General features: G+C 35.1%; 1 protein-coding gene across 3 annotated transcripts in view; it reads left to right on the plus strand.

The window, feature by feature from the left end:
- The first annotated feature begins 4,712 nt into the window (after positions 1 to 4,712).
- LOC121423614 (histone H2A deubiquitinase MYSM1-like) overlaps positions 4,713 to 23,207 on the plus strand; it is a 63,608-nt gene continuing 45,113 nt past the window's right edge. For 2 of the 3 annotated variants that reach the window (XM_041619001.1, XM_041618999.1), the window contains exon 1: positions 13,301 to 13,407. In XM_041619001.1, the coding sequence (XP_041474935.1) occupies positions 13,355 to 13,407 (53 nt within the window). In that variant the 5' untranslated portion in view covers positions 13,301 to 13,354. Of the gene's footprint in view, positions 4,792 to 13,300; positions 13,408 to 23,207 lie in introns of those variants that run through there. The other variant, XM_041619000.1, reaches the window with a different exon arrangement.

A 23,207-nucleotide genomic window follows, 5' to 3' on the forward strand; every position in this document is an offset into this window, starting at 1 on the left:
CGGTTCAAAGAGAGGTGAAAAAGGCCAAATTAGAATACCTACAAAATAAAATAGAAGAAAATAAAAATGATTCTAAAAGACTTTGGCAGAATCTAAAAAGTTTCGGATTAAAAAGAAAAATGGAAAGGACCAAGAATTAGTCGTTTCAATTGACGGAGAATTATGTCATGATAAGATAACTATTTCCAATGAATTCAATTCCTATTTTACAAATGTCGCAGCTACGTTGGTAGATAAACTTCCATCTTGCAAAGACATTTTCAGTGCAGAGAGTGAAAAGATTCGTGAATTTTATGAAAAAAAAAGTATAAGCCAAGATAAATTTGAATTATTACCTGTTAGTGATCAATTCATTTTTAATGAGTTGCGTAAATTAAATGTATCAAAAAGCACTGGTTTAGATTTGATACCTGCTAAATTTCTAAAAGAAGGAGCAAAGAGTTTGTACAAACCATTAAATTTCTTGATAAATCTATCTATCTTTACTAGCACTTTCCCAGAGGATATGAAAATTGCAAAAGTAACTCCTATTCATAAGAAGAAAGATAAAACTGCTGTTGAAAACTATAGACCTATCAGTGTTTTAAGCATAGTATCCAAAATTCTTGAAAAGGCTGTATGTGTTCAGATCGAAAAATATTTTAAAGAAACTGACATGATTTACGAATATCAGTCAGGTTTTCGACATGACTATTCGACTGAGACATGCCTTATTCACTTGACTGATTATCTGAGAACAAATATTTCTAAGGGACAATTCGTTGGGATGGTACTTCTAGATCTTCAAAAAGCATTTGATACAGTTAATCACGGCATCTTATTGAAAAAAATACAAATAATGGGTTTTAACCAGGCTACTGTAGCATGGTTCAAATCCTACTTGTCGAATCGACATCAAGTAGTGGCTATTCGCGATATTCGTTCCAAAATTATGCCTATAACGTGTGGAGTTCCACAGGGAAGTATTTTAGGCCCAATCCTATTTTCAACTTATATCAATGACATGTCTATTTGTATAAAAGCTGGCTGTAAATTATTATTGTATGCAGATGATAGCGTACTACTTTGTTCAAATTCCAACCCAAAATTTGTTGAGGAAAAACTTAGCGAACAGCTGTCTACATGATTGTGTCGATTGGATGACTGATAATAGATTATCGTTACACTTAGGCAAAACCGAAAGCATTCTGTTTTGTTCTAAAAGTAATCATAAAACTTCATTTGAATTTGAAGTATCATACAATAATAAAATAATTCAGAGGAAAGAATCTGTAAAGTATTTAGGCATTAAGTTGACTAGCTCCCTTTCATTTTCATCTTTAGTAGAATCAATCGTAAAAAAGGCGAATGCCCGTTTGAAATTTTTGTACAGGTATCAAAGTTGTATGGATCAAAAAGCAAGGCGTATTCTCTGTTTTGCACTTATTCAGAGTTTATTTGACTATGCTAACCCTGCTTGGTTTAGTGGCATAAGCGAACTCGATAAAAAGAAGTTGAAAATTATACAGAATAAAATGGTTAGATTCATTAACTGTTCTGGTCCCAGAACCCATGTTGGCTATACCGACCTCTCTGGAGCAGGTTTTCTTGAAGTCAACAAAAGATCCAAGCAGCTTATTTTGCACCACGTGCATAAAATCTATCACAATAGATCGAATCATTACATTGGATCAAACTTTAATCTCGTTACCGAAATACATAACTATAATACAAGAAACAGCCATTTCAACTTTTGCTTACCAGAAAGGATAGGGAGTATTGGTAACTCCTTTTATTACAATGCTATAAAACATTGGAATTCCCTTCCCAATTATATAAAGGAGATAGGAAACTTTTTGCATTTTAAGAGGAAATTGAAAGAATATCTTTCACTTGAGAGTCAAAAAGAAGATGCAAATGATATGTTATACGGTTGATTTAGCCTGAATACTGACCTAGGTCTTTTCTCTTCTCTACCAGGTATTATTATTATGTACATAGTGTGGTTGAAGCTTCGATATGTCCTTTCTTCTATTCTTTCTATTTCTTTTATCTCTTCCTATTCTCCTCTTCGTGTTGTTATTGTCGTCACCGTTTTTGCTGTTGTTCTTCTCCTTATTTATTTTCCTTCGTTATCAGTTTCTTCCGTCTCGTACTCCTCGTCCCCACTATTCTTCTGTTGCTCCTCTTCCTTCTCCTTCTTTTCTTCTTCGTTATATTCTTGTATATATCTTATTTATTGTCTATATATCTTATTTATTGGTAATACTAAATTCTGATTTTTTTCTTCATTTTTAATATGTGAATAGTATAATTGTACCATTTTATTATATTAATTCAGGACCCCACTGGAAATAAGCTTTCGAGCTTTCGTGGGTCATCCACCTGTGCAAGCCTGTTGTTTAAATGCTACTGTATAATGTTATGGTGACTTGCCAAATAAAATCAATCAACCAACTTGACTGAACCCTTTAATGTTAGAACAATGGAAAGGTCACATGTTCAGGGAAAATAAAACTTCCTTTCACGTGACAGTGAGGGAAAATGTACAATATTTCACATTTTCTGTACTAGAATACAAAGGAAACAGTGAGTAGGTGACATCATGTGTCCCCTCATTTGCACCCTGACCAGGATTTAGGCCTTGACAATTTAAAAATGTCATAACTTATTTTTACATCCGATTTTGATGAAATTGTCAGTGTTCTGCTTGTTAGATTTTTCTCTTTTTGATAATAATAATAAAAATAATATGGCGCTTTCATATAGCGCTTTACAATTTAAACAGAATAAAATAAAACAAGTACAATATTATGATAAATTTGAATAGAAACAAAGTATGAATTATAAGTGTACAACATTAGGAGCTAATTAATGCAAATCATAAATAACAACAAATCAATAAATGAAATAACAAGAAAATAACAAATAACTGGTAATTATTTGTGTAAAACATAAACGAGGTAATGGTCATTTTTTCTGTTTTAGTTCATTTCATAGCATCATAGCTATGGAAGGTATAGCATCATAGCACCTGATCATTTCGTAGCATCCTCCATCTTTCTTAAACATATTGGAGATGATTTCATACTGAAAATCAACTTGAGGAGATATTAAAAGATCATCAATGGTATCTGGAGCATTTTTCTAATAAAACAGCTGTTAACTATTCACCAAATCTGTTCGTATTGCCTATGACTCAAAGCTCCCACTGGATATCAATGCTAAGGTATTAAAAGTGACTTTGATATCACAAAAATCCATAATAGCCGCTCCAGTGCTCTCCTGGCCTGACAATAAGTGACAGTCAGTTTTCATGATACGTCACATGCGGGTTAGACCCGACGGTCTCCGAACCAAGCGGAGGGATGAAAACAGAGAGAGATAGAAAGATAAGAGATAACTGGTCATTGCAACAGCATTCTTGCTATGTTAATTAAAAAAGATGGGTTTTTAGTCGATTTTATTTAACTATGTTGGGTGGGCGTGGACTTGTCCTTTAAATTAAAAGACAATTTTTCTCATTTATAAATTCGAATTAAATTGACTTCCGGGATTATCAAACGAATATGATTTCTTTTGGGCCGTTTTTGGGTGGCGACCCGCGGCCCCTCCGCCTCCTGGCTCAAGCAATGTTTTCGCATTTGACTGACATAAGCAAATCAAAACATTCATATTTGAAATTATTTTTGTACAAAAAATATAAAAGAAATAGTGAATGGAAAATTATTGGTTCCCTTCGAGCAAGATGTGCTTATACTAGTAACTGTTTTGTGACATTGAGCAAAGTCTGAAAAAACTTTACTTCCGATATTCATGAAATTTTCATTATATTTTTGCCATTATAATTTTGTTATTTTAGTCCAAATCAACTTTTTGTTGGGATGGCTTTTCTTTTTCAAAAAATGAAAAGGAATAGGCCTATCCGTCACAGATAAAACCATATAGGCCTATACATAGAAGATTTATGAGAAGTATATATAGCCTATATTTTAAGAGTTAGCCATGTCCCTATATATACTTTCCACTTTTTTCAGAGAATATTACCTAAAGTCAGAATTTAAAAAAAAATCCCAAGACTGACAGACGGTTAGGCCTATTCCTCATGCCGTTATTCTTAGCATGTCAGTTTAAAAGGGGAATGAAATACATGGAATAAGTTAGCCAGTGTGGTAAAGCAATAAAAAAAAGTGAACGAAATTTGAGTAACATCTGACAAATACTGAAAATAGTTATGAGAATTTGAATATCGAGAATAGTGCTAAATAGTAATATTATGCTTATATTAATAATGCCAAACGGAGACCCTCCCATAGCAAGGCTTGCGAACATGATATGCGCCATCTCCGGATCTTTCTCCTCTTTGGGCACTGAAAAAAAACACCCCTACATTTTTTTTTTTTGGGGGGGTAGTCTAATGATAGAAAATAATCCATCGATGATACCATCTACATATTATTACTGATCTCAATATTCAAATGCTCATAATTATTATCTTTTTTTACTTTTTCCTAAATTTTCATTGAATTTCTTTCATGTTTCTATTAACAATTTTCAATTAAGGGTTTCATTCTCTTATGTTCAGCGAAGTTTTACATTGCTAGTAGTTTGTTCCGAGTCCCTTTCTCTCGAATTGCTTGATGGAACCTACTTTCAGAAATTAAGATTTTGATACTACAATTTTCAGCATCAATCTACATATGAAATAAATATATATTTTACTGCCGAAGAATTTTAAAAATGTTAGACATTCACTTTTTTTTCTTTTTATGATTGGACGTTTCGTCGATACGTTACACACAGTCCCCTGAGGGGGTCCGGACAGCCCGACCACCAGACAGCCCGACCCTGGACAGCCCGACCCGCTGCCCTGGACAACTCGTCCCGGTCGAGTTGTCCAGGGTTGGCTCTGAATCGGACAACTCGACCACTTGAATTCTTCTTTAAAATTTCATGAAATAAAATTTCAAACTTTACTTCAAAAGTATTTTCCCGCATAATCCATGTTTCTTCAATACATTCTCGACAGAAAAATTGACATTTCAGTGCATTTTGAGCTATTTTGAAAGAAAATAAAGCGAGTTCCCTTGCAACGAGAATAATCCGATACCGCCGGCGAGCCGTGTTCATTCAACTTACAACTTGCAAATTTGAGTTGATTGCTATTTTGTATTTTCATATTCCGTTTTCACATTTCCTGTACTTATTTAAAGTTATTGCATTTCACAAAACTGATATTTAATGCAAACTTTTTGAGATAGTTCACCTGGAAAGGACACCGATGCGGTGCTTCGGTTCTTCGCCTCGCCGGCCGGCCAGCTGGGCGACCGGCTGTGCTGTGATTGTGACTGAGTGAGGCAGTCAGCTCAACTAGCTATGCGAGGTCAACTTTACTTATTTTAGTTAATTCTCCGTCTCTAGACATATTGCTCATTTTCCAGTGGCGAGAGTGTGCTATTTTTGTATTTTTACGCTTCTTCCACATATTAAAAAGTTTTTTTTAAGTCACTATTAATAGTCTAACTAAAAGGAAATTGTCATTGTTTATTTTTGTTCTTGAATAACTTTAATTTTTTTTAGTGTTTTCGAAGTTTTGAAGGGCAGGGGGGGGGGGGGTTAACAACTGACAATAGATTGGGTATTTATAATTATCAAAATTGAATAGTTTATTGAAAAATGAAATGTATTCTGCCGAAATTGAAAAACTTAACTTTTTATCAAAATCTAAAAACTTGCTTTTCGTTATCGATTACTGTCGCAGCTTTTTTTTAATGCAACTTCCATTGGTAACAGTGGGTCTTCTGGAGGATACAAGCACTTGGGCTGTACCAGGGATGAGGAGAAGAGGTTTCATACTCGACAAGCGATGGCCTTTCCATTTCTTTCACGAGCAGAAATATTACCGAGTTCCAATGACTTGGGCATCAGAGCGGCAGTCCCCTGATGGATGAGGTAAATACAGCTTTATAGATACAATAAATCAATTTTTGCGCACTTCATGCAGGCATATCAAAGTGAAATTTAATTTTTTTGTATTGTCAAATTCTTTAAAAGAAAGGTTAATTGAATTGAATAATGAATTTACTTTTTTTTCTTTATATATTGTTTGAATTGAACAAAATATTTACTTATAGGTTTCGAAGAAGTTGTAACATTTCAAATTAATTTTTGGGTATGGTAATGCGAAATTTATGTGGATCCTTTATGTTATGTAAATCTTCCAGAAGATACCAGGTATGGTTCTAGTGTGTTTAGCAAATTAACTTAACTGTGATATATTAAAATTGTATTTGCTTCTAAATTGTTCAAGACAAGGTGAAGATTGAAAATGGTCTAATTTCTTTTATTAAGAGGTGCAGACTGCAGATCTTCAAATATTTGAAATTACAATAATTTTGTCAATAATTCATTTCATACCCCTTCATCTTTCCAGCTGTTTGACTTAGTTGAGACAACATGGATTGCAAACCGTACTTAGCTTGTTTTTATTTATAAAACAAAATTGTAAGGAAGTGCTGAAAGGACAAGTCCACTCTAACAAAAAGTTGATTTGAATAAAAAGAGAGAAATCCAACAAGCATAACACTGAAAATTTCATCAAAGTCGGATGTAAAATTAGAAAGTCTTGACATTTTAAAGTTTCGCTTAATTTCACAAAACAGTTATCTGCAAATCCTGGCTGGTATGCAAATGAGGAGACTATGACGTTATCCACTCACTATTTCTTTTGTATTTTATTATATGAAATATTCTAATTTTCTCCTCATTGTCAAGTGATACAACAATTAATTTCTCCCTGAACATGTGAAATTATCATTGTTTAATGCTAATATGGTTCAGTCAAGTTAGTCCTTATTGTCAAATCAAATCTATTTTAAAAAATGAAATATTTATTATTCAAACAATAAAAAAAAAATAGTGAGTGATGGGCATCATCGACTTACTCACCTATTTGTGCATATCACTGTTTTGTGAAAAATAAGCGAAAATTTAAAATGTCATAACTTTCTTATTTTAAATCCGATTTTGATGAAATTTTTAGCACTATACTAGTTTGATTTTCTCTATGTATTCAAGTTAGCATTTTTCTTGGGTGGACTTAACCTTGAAAGAGCCCTCTACGTAAGTTAGGGTTAAGTTAGTTGTCATGGTAATCAAATATATATGCAATAAATTTCGAAATGTATATTCTTAAACCAAAAGGGGCAATTAATTATTACATGTTAATTTGTATGGTTACTATTGTAGTTTTAAGATTGTCTATATTGTTACATTCGCACCCAAAGCAGAGGATATTGTTCTCAATCAGAGTTACAAATCAACAAATATAGTATGGGCACACATGAATATGTGAATATGTACAAATAGTATACAAATATAGCAGGCTTTAAGGAAGTATAGCAGGAATTATTTGTCTGAAGTTGGACTGGCAATTGCTTTTTATACTAAGAGGCAAAAGTATGACTGGGCACACATGAATTTGTGAATATATAAATAGTAAACAGATATACCATGCAGGAATGGTGCACTATTTGATTTTCTTTATGTATTTTTTTCAACAGCATAACAAGACCATGTTTTGTTATGCTATACTGTTTGTAAGATATAACAGAAAATTTTGTGTTACTTAGTAATTTTAGTTGTGATCAAGTTTATCACATTGTTACATAGAAAATAAAGAGTCTACTAAAAAGTATTGTGAATATTGGGTTCTATTACTCCCATGTATTTTTTTCTGCTGAACATTTCACTGTTAAGTGCTGTGGTGATCAGGTGGACATTTTGGGAGAGATGAAGTTGAAATTGGAGGGATGGAGACGGTGATGTGAAAAGGATGGTAATGAAAAGTGGGTTGGAGATGAGAAGAAGGATGGAGATGATGAAAGGAGGCATGGAGATGAAAGGAAGGATGGAGATGAGAGGAATAGATGATGAGAGGAGGGGATTGAGATTTGCCTTTCAAAAAGTGACTGAAATTAGAAGGCTATTTCCTGTCCAGCCTAATTTTCATACCCTTTGTTTAAGTGGGAAGTGCTCGCTCAACACATTTTGGTGTCATTTGAAAGTTGGCTTTATTATATATGTAGGTCCCCCCCCCCCAAAGTGACATATTTTTTATTCGGCAGCCATGTCAAAAGTTGATAGATTTTGGGGAGCTACCATCAAGTAGATAAAACTAGTATTGTACCCAGGTCAGTCAGGGTCGTATCTAGGGGCACATTCAGGGGGCGCAAATAAAGAAATGAAAAAATAATGCAAAGGAATACAAGTGCAGAAAAGGATACCACTGAACTGAAGGAAATTAATACCCTGTCTTGTTATTCCCATGGTAATGCCGTTTCCAACACATTTAGAAAATGAATCTTGCATGTCTTTATCAAAAGATGAATATTCGTGCCACTTTTTGATTAAAGGGGTGGTCCAGGCTGAAAGTATTTATAGCGTAATAAATAGAGTAGAATTCACTGCCAATTTCATGAAAATCGGACACTAAGGTATAGAATTTTAAAGTTTAGTAATATTTTGTAAAAATAGTTGTCATGAATAATCATTAGGTGGGCTGATGATGTCACATCTCCACTTGTTCTTTTGTATTTTATTATATGAAATTAGGTTTATTCAAATTTTTTCCTCCAAGAAACAGAAAAACTGGATTGACAACAATTACTGATTTAGTACATTAGATATTTATTGCTGCAACTTATTTAATCATAAGGGAGACATATTATTCTCACAAGTATGAAAAAATGAAAAAAATATGATTTTATGTAATAATATAAGAAAACAGAAAGTGGAGATGTGACATCATCAGCTCGCCTAATGAATATTCACGACTGTTTTCACAAAATATTGCTAAACTTTAAACTTCAATAACTTTATTATTTGTTATCCGATTTTGATGAAATTTTCAGCGTTTTGCACAGTGAATTCTACTCTGTGTATTAAGATATATTTTCAGCCTGGACCACCCCTTTAATGATAATCATACCAACTCTCTACAAGAATTCCAACAAACAGCTTTAGCTTGAAATATTCCTTTTGTCAATCGCAAATATGCAAGCTGCGACTTTGAATCTTGACATTTTACTTTTCATTAATTCTCATTAATAGTTATGAAATACATTATTACTTATCTGGTTCCCTTTTCAAAGCGTTTTCAACACGCGCTGATTTGATAAGGGAGATATAAATCCTATTCATTCATTTTTACTAACAATGATTGAAATGTCATTTTTGGGTGATATGTAAAGTCCATCTTACAGTAAGAGATGAATAATGTGACATAAGTACTAGTATCTGTGTATGAAATCACAGATAAAATAATCATGATGACGATCAAGATGTTGTGGTGATGAGGATAATGATGTGATAAAGATAATTATGGACTGGTGATTGTTATGAGATGGGAGGTGGTGATGGTAATGATGTCGATGATGGTGGTGGTGATGTTAGTGATGACGATGATGGTAATGAAGCTAGTGGTGTTGATGATTATGACGATAGTAGATGGTGTTGGTAATGAACAGTGGAATACAGGTGGTGGGGGATCATGGTCTTGGGGGCAAGAGCACCCCCCTCCCTTCAAAAAAAGAAGATAAAATACCCAAAAAAGAATGAAAGAGAAACGAAAAGAGAGAAGAGTTTTAGTATGATGTCATAATAAAAAAAATGAGTTTGTGTAATAAAAATGTCAAAAATTTTACTCATTCACAATTAAAAAAAATAACTTTGGCATGATGGGCCATATCTTACCCCTCAAAATCTTTCACTCATTACGCCAATGATAATGATGAAGTTTGTGGTGATGATGATGTCATAATGACGATGATGGTAATGATATTGATGATGAAGTTGGTGGAGGCAATGTTTGTGATGATGATCACCCCCCCTGCCCTTTTATCTTTCTTCTCATCATCAACACGCCGCCTGACATCTCCACCCCCATTATCTCCATTCCCGTCTTCTCCAACCATTTTCGCATCTCTATCCCTATTTCATTTCAATCTCTCATCTCCACCCCCTACTCCTGTCAACCCTTCCACATCATCTCCATCCATCCTTACATCATCCCATCCCTCCTCTCATCATCCACACCCCTCTCAACTCCATCACTCCTCGTCATGACCATCCCACCTTTCATCTCCATCCTCCCCCCCCCATCTTCATCTCTCCAATCATCTCCATCTGATTACCATGTGACACAACATTTGCTCCTGCGACAATTGCCCCAGGCTTAATTTTGTCTAAAGCCCTTTTCACAATTGGCTGCGCAACTACTTACGACCCTTCACAGTTGCAATTCTGTGCAACATATATTGTGACCAAGTGATCGCAAACAATCGCACGAGCAATTGTGAAAGCCCCTTAAGATAGAGGTTCAGGGTTGCAATATGGTTTTAAGTTAGGTTTAGACCTTGCTGGTTGAAGCTGTTCATAAGATTATGGTGTGGAATTTGCCAGAGCAAATGTCATGGAACCCGTCACCGCAGCTCTCAATAAAAGGTAAATATTCAGCGAGAAAAGAGATACAAAATAGTGCAAGAACCAAATATTCAAAATACTTCTTTGGAGTTAAGTGGGTTTTATTAAGTAACATTAAGGTAAACTTGATCAGATCTAAAATTACATAGTAACACATATTGAACTTCAGTGTATATAAAACATATTATATCCCACATTTATACTGGTTCAAAATTTCAAATAGGATTACATTACCACAATTATGATAATACTCTTATGATAATAAATATGACACAATTCCAACTGGGAACAATATCCTCTGCTCTTGGTGTTTATGTAAAGCTAAGGACGATCTTAAAATTACATTAGTGCCAATATAAATTAACATTTATCCAACAATTGCACTTTCAGGAATATACAACCTGTTATACGTTACTATATTTGGTTTCCATGGCAATTACATGATCCCCGACTTAGCTGGAGGGATTTTCAACCCTTCCTCATCTCTTATTTTGTCACACATAAACTGGCCATACAGAGCTTGCAATTCAGGTGGTCTCAAAGAGCTGGAAAGATAGAAATAAAATAAAGTAATTTCAACTATTTGAAGCTCTGCACCTCTTTTGCTACTGAAACAAATCAAACCATTTCAACCTTCAGTTTAGAAGCAAATACATTTTTTAAATATATTAAAGTTAAATTAATTGCAACTAATTCAATAATAAAGGAAAGTTCACTCTGAAAAAAAGTTGGTCGTAAAAATAGCAGAAAAGTAATACCAAAAAAATATTGGTGAATATATGAGGAAAAGTTTAAAAACGTTATTCAAATTTTAAGTTTTAGATTTGTGGCGTCATAAACGAGCAGCTGCCCCATATGTTTTGTAATATAAAATTCATGAATTCAATTTTTTTCAATGGTTCCTGATGACTTATTTTTCTTTTCTTTTCAGGTTTGGGTGTGAAGTGTTTTGTCTTTTGAATATATACAAAAGGCATAGTAAAACCAGTTTCAATTTTCTTAGAAAATTACAATTTCTTGACTTTTTACCATTTATTATGCAGAAATGCTGCTCGCACATGACATCACAAATCCAATAATTGAAATTCTAATAACTTTTCAATTCTTTGATGGATTTTCCTCAAACCTTTGGCAATATTTTTTTATTTTTTCTGCTGTTTTTTACAATTAACTTTTTGTCAGGGTGAACTTCCCCTTCAAGCTCACTTGAACAATACTTGGTATCATCTAGATGTGTATGACATAAATGTTCCTCATGAATTAAGCATAACCCCTACATACCCAAAATTAATTTAGAACTTCTACTTAACCTAAACATGTAGTAGTTACTCACATTTTTAAGAAGCAATTTTAAATTTTTATGAATACAATGTATATAAAAAAATAAGTTAAATTTTTGTTCAATTCAAACAATGTATAAAAGAAATAAGTAAATGTTCAATTCAATTGTTCTTTCTTTCATTCAAAGAATTTGAAAATACCAAAAATAAAAATTGAAATTTGATGTGCCTGCATTAAGTGCACAAATTTGATACTCTCTAAGAAGCTGTACTTACCTCATCAATCAAGGGACTGCTGCTCCGATGTCCAAGTCATTGGAACTCGGTATCATTTCTGCTCGTGAAAGAAATGGAAAGCCAAGGCCATCGCTTGTCGAGTATGAAACCTCTTCTCATCCCGGGTGTAGGTGGTTGGGACCAGCCCAAGTGCTTGTATCCTCCAGAAGACCCGTTGTTTCCAGTGGAATTTGCATTAAAAAAAGCTGTGACAGATACTGACAGGTAAAAAAATAAGAGACATGTGTTTCGATAACGAAAAGCTAGTTTTAAAATTTAGATTTTAATAAAAACATGTAAAGTTTTTCAATTTCGGTATAATACATTTTTTCAATAAACTATTCCATATTGTAAACTTCATAACTTACAAACTGAGACATTTTCAAATCTATTTCCTTAATTGGTTTAGATGTTGGTTGGAAGCACCCCCCCCCCCCGCCTGAAGGCCTCCAAAAAGGGGCGTCAAGGATGGTTACTTTAAAATTTGGGAAGGGCATTCCGACCACGCAGTCAATCAATTTCCTGAAAGCCTTCCCTTAGTGACATTAAAAAAACTTTTTAATAAGTAGAAGTGTAAAAATGCAAAAATAGCACACTCTCGCCATTGGAAAATGGGAAATATGTCAAGAGGCGGAAAAATTAACTAAAATAAGTAGTTGACCTCGCATACATAGCTAGTTGAGCTGACTCGACTGCCTCACTCAGTCACAAATCACAGCACAGCCGGTCGCCCAGCTGGCCGGCCGGCGAGGCGCAGCACCGCATCGGTGTCCTTTCCGGGTGAACTATCTCAAAAAGTTTGCATTAAGTATCAATTTTTTGAAATGCAATAACTTTGAATAAGTACAGGAAATGTGAAAACGGAATATGAAAATACAAAATAGCACACACTCACCATTAAAATATGTAAAGTGACGGAAAAATCAACTCAAATTTGCAAGTTGTATGTTGAATGAACACGGCTCGCCGGCGGTATCGGACCTCGGATTATTCTCGTTGCAAGGGAACTCGCTTTATTTTCTTTCAAAATAGCTCAAAATGCACTGAAATGTCAATTTTTCTGTCGAAAATGTATTGAAGAAACATGGATTATGCGGGAAAATACTTTTGAAGTAAAGTTTGAAATTTTATTTCATGAAATTTTGAAGAAGAATTCAAGTGGTCGAGTTGTCCGATTCAGAGCCAACCCTGGACAACTCGACCGGGACGAGTTGTCCAGGGCAGCGGGTCGGGCTGTCCAGGGTCGGGCTGTCCGGTGGTCGGGCTGTCCCGGAACCCCCCTGAGAATCCGTAAGAACATCGAATTTGAGATTGCCAAATAATTAACAAAATTAAGCATGGAAGCGGATGATGTAGAGCTGGATGTTGAAGGCATAGATGATGATGACCGGTAATATTTCAAATTTCCATTTAAATTTCTTGTATTCTAATGTCAGACCCTTGACACGTTGAAGAAAGTGCGGCATGCATGTTGAGTCTGAGCTGCAGCTGCTGTATGGGCGGCCATAAGTGCCAAAATTACCGATTTGAGAAATATATATGTACCGTTGAAAATAAACTAAAATGCAGAAATATATCTAAAAATAAAGAAATTTTTAAAATAACTAAGATAACAAAAAAATAGAAATTCACAGAATCAAACATTAGTGCAGAAATAAGGACAAACACAAAAACAAGACAATCGCAAAGAATAATAAATGATAAAAAATACGTAAATAACCATATAATTGAACACAATCACAGAAATATAGGTTCATGCAGGAATAGAGAAAGACTGAGAAATGTAAAGACATTCATAGAATTAAATACAACTTCAGAAATATAGACAACCGCAGAATTGAAGAGAACTACAGGAATAATAGAGACGTCAGAAATAAAGACATTTTCAAAAATATAGACAGCCAGAGAATTGTAGACAACCTAATAAATATAGACAATCTCAGAATTTAAGAAAACTTCAGAAACATAAACAACAGAAATATAGACAACCTCAGAACACAAAAACTTCAGAAACATAAACAACAACAGAAATAGAGGCAACCTCAGAAATACAGACAACCGCAAAATTAAACAAAACGACTGAATTATAGTCCATCGCAAATAGCGCTACCTCGTCGAAAATAGAGACTGCAGAAATTCTGGAGAGCACAGAAATTCTGTAGAGCTGAGAAATAAAAGTACAGCACGTCAAACATACTGGAAATGAGAGGGCAATAGAGGGCGTACTACCACCACGCACGTGTATGATGCATGCATGCGACGAGTGCGATCGAGCATGTGATGTGCTATGGTTTTCATCGTTACCGGTATTTTGTATTACATTATCCCACTTGTTTTGGGATTTAATTTCAACCTCTATGGTTGATTACGTTTGTTGGGCCTGAACTTGGTAAAGAGGACTTCGTGAAACAGCGGACAAGTAGCTCACTATCTCCGATTCAGTCAAGAAGTTAGACTTATAACGGTGTTGAGAAACGGGCCCCATGATGTCTAATCGTCGATGACCGGCGTGAAGTTGGTTGGATATTCGATATTCGATATTCAAACTGTGAAGTTGGTTGGATATTCAGGTTCGATATTCAAACGCGTGTGAAGTTGGACAGATATTCAATATTCGATATTAAAAAATTAGGGGTTTTGAAAGCTAGCTAGGGGGTTTAAAAGGTGGAACACGTCTCGGGCAACCATAAAATAGCTGGCTTGCCCTAATACGAGGATTTTTTAGGGGACAAAAGTCAGTGAATAAAAGGGTTGGAAATTTCTAATTTAATTGTTTTTTTCAAGGGGCCCCCAGGGATATCCCGACGGCCTAGCCAGGGTAACCACCTATCCTAACTTGTAGAACTCGATTCGGGTAACAAGATAAACACCTACTTGACCCGGCGCATGTACATTAAGGGGCTCAAATTAACAAAATTAAAGGGAATAAAGGGCTATTTAGACCATTTTTTAATTAAAAAAAGTATTTTTTCAAGGGGCCCCAGGGATATCCCGACGGCCTAGCCAGGGTAACCACCTATCCTAACTTGTAGAACTCGATTCGGGTAACAAGATAAACACCTGCTTGACCCGGCGCATGTACATTAAGGGGGCTCAAATTAAGAAAATTAAAGGGAATAAAGGGCTATTTAGACCATTTTTTAATTTAAAAAAGTATTTTTTTTCAAGGGGCCCCCAGGGATATCCCGACGGCCTAGCCAGGGTAACCACCTATCCTAACTTGTAGAACTCGATTCGGGTAACACGATAAACACCTGCTTGACCCGGCGCATGTACATTAAGGGGGCTCAAATTAACAAAATGAAAGTGAATAAAGGGCTATTTAGACCATTTTTTAATTAAAAAAAGTATTTTTTTCAAGGGGCCCCCAGGGATATCCCGACGGCCTAGCCAGGGTAACCACCTATCCTAACTTGTAGAACTCGATTCGGGTAACAAGATAAACACCTACTTGACCCGGCGCATGTACATTAAGGGGCTCAAATTAACAAAATTAAAGGGAATAAAGGGCTATTTAGACCATTTTTTAATTAAAAAAAGTATTTTTTCAAGGGGCCCCCAGGGATATCCCGACGGCCTAGCCAGGGTAACCACCTATCCTAACTTGTAGAACTCGATTCGGGTAACAAGATAAACACCTGCTTGACCCGGCGCATGTACATTAAGGGGGCTCAAATTAAGAAAATTAAAGGGAATAAAGGGCTATTTAGACCATTTTTTAATTTAAAAAAGTATTTTTTTTCAAGGGGCCCCCAGGGATATCCCGACGGCCTAGCCAGGGTAACCACCTATCCTAACTTGTAGAACTCGATTCGGGTAACACGATAAACACCTGCTTGACCCGGCGCATGTACATTAAGGGGGCTCAAATTAACAAAATTAAAGTGAATAAAGGGCTATTTAGACCATTTTTTAATTAAAAAAAGTATTTTTTCAAGGGGCCCCCAGGGATATCCCGACGGCCTAGCCAGGGTAACCACCTATCCTAACTTGTAGAACTCGATTCGGGTAACAAGATAAACACCTGCTTGACCCGGCGCATGTACATTAAGGGGGCTCAAATTAACAAAATGAAAGTGAATAAAGGGCTATTTAGACCATTTTTTAATTAAAAAAAGTATTTTTTTCAAGGGGCCCCCAGGGATATCCCGACGGCCTAGCCAGGGTAACCACCTATCCTAACTTGTAGAACTCGATTCGGGTAACAAGATAAACACCTGCTTGACCCGGCGCATGCACATTTAGGGGCAACTCGGTAAAGCATCTCATCAGCAGATTTTATTCATTAATGACACTCAGTCCTAATTCCTCCGCCACTAACATAGTTCCGAAAACCGAGTGATACATGTATTTTGTTTTATTCGCACAAAGTTTGTTGAGTTGTTAACCATATTTTTCTTCTCGAATCAGTCTAATCATTATACATACTTACTTTTTTTGTAATCAGATTACAAAGTAAGAAAAATGAGAATGGGTTGGGTCGAATGATTATCTTTAGCCTTTTGTTGTAGATCGGCTGTCTCTGCATGCTCTTGCAGAAAATAGGCATACCGAAAAAATATGGGGCCGTATATCGATACAAAACGTCTTGTTGAAAATATGAGTTTAACGTTCTTCTAATCTTCAAATAATTCTCAGGAAACATTTTCTATGGCACGTGTAGCCTTCAATTCAATTAATCAACAAGGACGGAGTTATACCCCTAAAAAATAATTGTATTATGAATTAACATGTCTCTTTTATACGATATCGCGTGACTAATTATTGATTGATTGATCGGCTAAATTGCCAATGCGACCATCACATAATTTGAATTTATATTTAAAATCTTTTTAAAAGGCTAAGATTTTCTAGCTCGCTTCGCTCGCTGGTGACTTATACAAATTTTCCACTTTTGCTATGTTTTGCTGCTTTAATATATTTCGTTTATTATCTGCACTGAACTGCTTTGAACTTAAAGGGATAGTCCGGGGTGAAAATATTTATATTTTGATACATAGAGTGGTATTCACTGAGCAAAATGCCAAAAATTTCATTAAAATCGGAAAACAAATACTAAAGTATTTGTTATTAATTTACCCAAGCCAAATTCTAACAATTGTAAAAGGACATTTTTCTATCGGGGATATCAATTTATAATCGATTGCTCAATGAAATTCATAATGTACCAACTTTAAGTTGCTTTCATACTCTATTATGATTATTTAGATTGAGCATTTGTATTTTTACTTCTTTCTTTTTGTTTTCATAGTTTTAGTAAGCTTTTTTTGAACACTTTTCTGTCAATGTACTTTACTTGGAAATGTTTTTCTTTTAGTATTTTTATTGGTGTATATTACTTTGTTTGGTAAATGTAGGACCCCAAGGAAGAACAGCAGTATTTTGCAAATACAGCTGAATTGGGCGATCCTCCGTTATTGTATCTATATTGTTATGAAATAAAACAAACAAACAAGTTTAAAGTTTAGCAATATTTTGTGAAAACAATCATCATGAATATTTATTAGATGGGCTGTGGATGTTACATCTCAACTTTCATTTTTCTTAACGTGTTAATACATAATTTTTTTCCCCGTTATTTCATACTTGTGTGAATAATGTCTCCCTTATAGTGAAATAAGTTGCAGCAATAAAATAATATCAAATGCAATAAATCAATGGACAATCCAATTTTTCTAGCTCTTGGAGGAAAAAAATTTGAATAGACCTAATTTCATATAGTAAAATACAAAAGAACAAGTGGAGATGTGACATCATCAGCCCACCTAATGAATATCATGACCATACTGTTTTCACAAAACATTGCTAAAATTTAAACTTCTTAATTTGTTATCCGATTTTGATGAAATTTTTGGCATTTTGCTAAGTGAATTTTACTCTATTTATTAAGCTATAATACTTTCAGCCCGGACCATCCCTTTAATATAATATGTGGTGTATATACCCGCGATATGATAAAAAAATGTTGGCCATCTGCAAAGTTTTAAAATATCACGAGGTTCCGGGGGCTCCGCCCCAGACCAGTGGTGGCACCAAAGGATGAGGCCCAGTGAGTTGCCCAACCCCCCGAAATTTTGAAGAAAAAAATGTTTAGTAAGCATTGTCATAATTCTCCAAGACTTTTTTTTTTGTTCTTAAAATTTTGAAAATTTTCTCATCCATTCACCGTTAGCATTTAGCTCCCGACAATTTTGGTCACTAACATAGATCTTTCAGGTCATTATATAAAATTCACGATGTCGCTCGCGCTACGCGCTCGCAGTAACTAATAATTGAAATAAGTAAATTATCTATTTACATGGGTCTTAAAAATCCAATGTCATTAGAGTTTTCATTATTTGTTTTAGCGAGATACATATCCTGCGTGTCCACAATTTTCATAACTGAAATATTTTCAGCGAATTAGATACCCATTCAGTTCATGACAAAAAAGGTGCTTATAGAACGTCCAGGTATCATCCCTTCGCGCTCACACTATTTATTTGGTGAGATATCATCTTCATGACCCAATTAATGCAAACAGCTAGTCCTTAACAGGTCGCTTTTCAAGTCAGGAGGGACACCATTATTTTTGAAATAAAATTAGCTCGCACTTCTCGCTCGATTTAAAGAAATTGTGTGTCACCCCCCCCCCCCACCGAGAATGTTATTTTGCCTCCTTATAGGATAAAAACCCTTGTGCCATTATTGTTCCGGACCCCATCCGATAACACTGCCCCAAGCCCCCCAAAAAGTTCTGAAACTGGGAACAAAAAAGAAATGACAAAAGGAAAGAAAGGAAAGGAAGATGAAAGATATATGATGTTCATTTTCTGCACACCATGCATGTCTAAAACAATCTCAAAGTTGCTCGGGGCACAATCCTAAAGTATCCTGTTCATACTATTATGACCTCTCCGTTCTCCCTATTTTTCTTTATATTCCCCCCTCCTTTTCTTTGCTCTCTCTCCGAGTCCCTTTCCCTTCTCTCTCTTCTATTTTTTTATCTTTTAAAGTTTTTATTGTTTTTTCATAATTTTGTATAAAAAATCAAATATAATTAATACAATATAAAAGAGTAGAATAAATGATATCTTCTATTTCATTTTCTCCCTTTTCTTATTGGTTTTTTTTTCTACTCTTCCCATTGCCGGCACTAAGAGATAGGGAGGAAGTCGGGGCAGTAGTTCCCAATGCTCTAAATAGCCCTTTATTCACTTTAATTTTGTTAATTTGAGCCCCCTTAATGTACATGCGCCGGGTCAAGCAGGTGTTTATCGTGTTACCCGAATCGAGTTCTACAAGTTAGGATAGGTGGTTACCCTGGCTAGGCCGTCGGGATATCCCTGGGGGCCCCTTGAAAAAAACAATTAAATTAGAAATTTCCAACCCTTTTATTCACTGACTTTTGTCCCCTAAAAAATCCTCGTATTAGGGCAAGCCAGCTATTTTATGGTTGCCCGAGACGTGTTCCACCTTTTAAACCCCCTAGCTAGCTTTCAAAACCCCTAATTTTTTAATATCGAATATTGAATATCTGTCCAACTTCACACGCGTTTGAATATCGAACCTGAATATCCAACCAACTTCACAGTTTGAATATCGAATATCGAATATCCAACCAACTTCACGCCGGTCATCGACGATTAGACATCATGGGGCCCGTTTCTCAACACCGTTATAAGTCTAACTTCTTGACTGAATCGGAGATAGTGAGCTACTTGTCCGCTGTTTCACGAAGTCCTCTTTACCAAGTTCAGGCCCAACAAACGTAATCAACCATAGAGGTTGAAATTAAATCCCAAAACAAGTGGGATAATGTAATACAAAATACCGGTAACGATGAAAACCATAGCACATCACATGCTCGATCGCACTCGTCGCATGCATGCATCATACACGTGCGTGGTGGTAGTACGCCCTCTATTGCCCTCTCATTTCCAGTATGTTTGACGTGCTGTACTTTTATTTCTCAGCTCTACAGAATTTCTGTGCTCTCCAGAATTTCTGCAGTCTCTATTTTCGACGAGGTAGCGCTATTTGCGATGGACTATAATTCAGTCGTTTTGTTTAATTTTGCGGTTGTCTGTATTTCTGAGGTTGCCTCTATTTCTGTTGTTGTTTATGTTTCTGAAGTTTTTGTGTTCTGAGGTTGTCTATATTTCTGTTGTTTATGTTTCTGAAGTTTTCTTAAATTCTGAGATTGTCTATATTTATTAGGTTGTCTACAATTCTCTGGCTGTCTATATTTTTGAAAATGTCTTTATTTCTGACGTCTCTATTATTCCTGTAGTTCTCTTCAATTCTGCGGTTGTCTATATTTCTGAAGTTGTATTTAATTCTATGAATGTCTTTACATTTCTCAGTCTTTCTCTATTCCTGCATGAACCTATATTTCTGTGATTGTGTTCAATTATATGGTTATTTACGTATTTTTTATCATTTATTATTCTTTGCGATTGTCTTGTTTTTGTGTTTGTCCTTATTTCTGCACTAATGTTTGATTTTGTGAATTTCTATTTTTTTGTTATCTTAATTATTTTAAAAATTTCTTTATTTTTAGATATATTTCTGCATTTTAGTTTATTTTCAACGGTACATATATATTTCTCAAATCGGTAATTTTGGCACTTATGGCCGCCCATAGTGCTGGGCTACGAGGGTAATAAACCCACAAAAGACTCGCCGCGCACGGCGCGGCTTACGCGGCAGCGTCTTCTGTTTCCGTCCGTCGCTAATGCAGTTTCGCATCGGCCTACTACTTCGAGCAAATTTTCCCACCTCCTGATATGGCAGATGGCTTATAATTGTTCACAAACGCAGTGGCAAGTCTCATACTCATTTCGAGGTCAATAAACAATGAATATGCGGATCACTTTTCCAAATGTCTTGAAAGAAAATGAAGGGGGAAGAGAGAAAGAGGCAAAAGAATGAAAGGTAGAGAGGAAGAGCTTACCTTGTTGGCTTGGGCTTGGCCATGTTGGCAGATTTCACATGATTTTTTTTTGTTTTCTGAAAAAGTATATGTTGTGACCATTATTTCTGAAGCTTATGACTTACTCTGCATTGTGAGACTACATCGTTTATCTCGAACATGCAAATTAATGCATATTAAATTAGGCGAAATTTGTATATTTTTCCACCGAAACTTGTGAAGATATTCACAAAAGTGAAGGAGATAATGATAAAATGTGTATCTCATGACCATTCATTTTGAAGCTTATGGCAGGGCTCTGACACTAGCGGCGGTCCGACGGTCCCAGACCGGTAAAAATCGCTGTCGGGCCGGTAGATTTTCAGAAATAGGAAGATTTACTGGTCCGACATGACCAGTAAGAAATATCATTGTCGGGCCAGTAATTTTTCCAATTTATGAATTATTTATGATGATAGTTTTAGCTTTCTTCCTATCTTTCTTTCTTTTCAATCTTTGTTTGTTTCTTCCCTCTCTTCTTTCATTTTTTGGTTACTGTCTTTCTTTTTTATTTTCCCTTTTTTCTTTAATTTGTTCTGTCATTCTTTCTATCCTTTTAAAAAATATTTTTCTCTCTTTCTTTATTTCTTTCTTTTTTTGATATTTTTCTTTAATTCTTGGGTCCATCCATCCTATATTCATCTCTTCTCTTCTTCCACTCTTTCCTTCCTTCTTTTTACCCTTTTCTTTCCTTCATTCTTCGTTACTTTCTTTGTTTTTTTCTTCCTTCCATCCATCATATATTTACCATTTCTTGGTTGTTGTTTTTTCTTCCTTCTTTTTAGCCCTATCTGTCTTTCATTCATTCATTCCTTTCTTCTATCTGTTCTATTCTTTCCTTTTTCCCTTTGTTAAATCTGTCCTTTTACCTTTCCTTTCTTGTTTTTTGACTGCTTGCTCTCTTTCTCTCCTTTATTCTTTCATTCCTTCCTTTCTTTGCCTCTCAGTCTTTCTTTTTTTTCTTCCTTTCATCTATTCTTTTACCTTTCCTTTTTTTAAATATTGCTTCCTTCTTTCCTTCCTTTCCTTCCTTTATTTATTTCTTTCCTTCTGTCTATCATTTTACCTTTCCTTTATTTCTTCCTTAATTCCTTCTTTTAATCCTTCCTTCCTCTCTTTCTTTTTCCTTCTTTCCATCTCTCCTTTTACCCTTTCTTTTTTATTGCTTCTTTCTTTCCTTTACTACTTTCTGGATTTGTTCTTTCTTTCTGTATTGCTTGCTTGATTTCTTTCCTTCATTTCTTTTTTCTTTTCTTTCTTTCTTATTTTTGTTCCTTTATTCCTTCCTTCCTTTCCTTCTTTAGTTCTTTCTTTTTTTCCTTCCTTCACATCTATCATTTCTTTACCTTTTCTTTTTTTTCCTTCCTTCCTTCCTTTCCTTCCTTTTTCGTTTCTGTCTTGCTTTCTTATTGTCCTTCATTCCTTCATTTTATTTGGGGGGGGGGTAAATGAAAGGCTAGAAAAGTAAACTTGCGCCTTTTTTTAATGTTTTCTTTATTTTTTTGGACCACTAGATTTTAGGTTTGGACCAGTAAAAATTTGAAAAACTGGGTATCTACTGGTCTGACATGAATAGGTTGGACCAGTAGAAAAAATGGGTTAGTGTGGAGCCCTGCTTATGGGATGCTTTACATTTTAAAAGTACATTTTTATAACATTGATTTTGAATATGAAAATTTATGGATATTTAATTAGGTGCATTTGCATAATTCAAACTTCATGAAGATTTTCTCATCGATGGATTGGAATTTTGATTTTTTTTTTCACATAGAAAATAGTGTACACTTCATGATAATTCAAATATGTTCTAGAAACTCCAAAACACATATTTCTATGTTTATGCAAATCATATGCATAATATGTACTGTTCCTTTGATGTCACAATACATATTGTGGTAAAATAAAGGAATGATGGATATAAATTGGCTGTAGGGGAAAAAGGTGGAAAGTGGGGTTAACAGAAGGAAATTACAGAGATACTCACCAGACAAAAGTTGGTGCGAGGCACGGTGAATATAAAGATAAACCAAAAAGTAGGCTCAAAGAATGATGTTGCTGTAATATATATTTGTTTGCTTCTGTTACCTTTAATCCTATGAACTGTTATCTTAAATCCTGGACTGGCTTTCTCCAAGGGACGGGGTACTAAAGAAGGGGATGTCTTGTAACTACTCAGATCATTCGATCGTGGAACATAACACTCTCAATCAAACGTATTCACCTTGACACGAGTGATA

Source organism: Lytechinus variegatus, chromosome 11 (genome assembly GCF_018143015.1).
Source record: "Lytechinus variegatus isolate NC3 chromosome 11, Lvar_3.0, whole genome shotgun sequence".
Classification (NCBI taxonomy): domain Eukaryota; kingdom Metazoa; phylum Echinodermata; class Echinoidea; order Temnopleuroida; family Toxopneustidae; genus Lytechinus; species Lytechinus variegatus.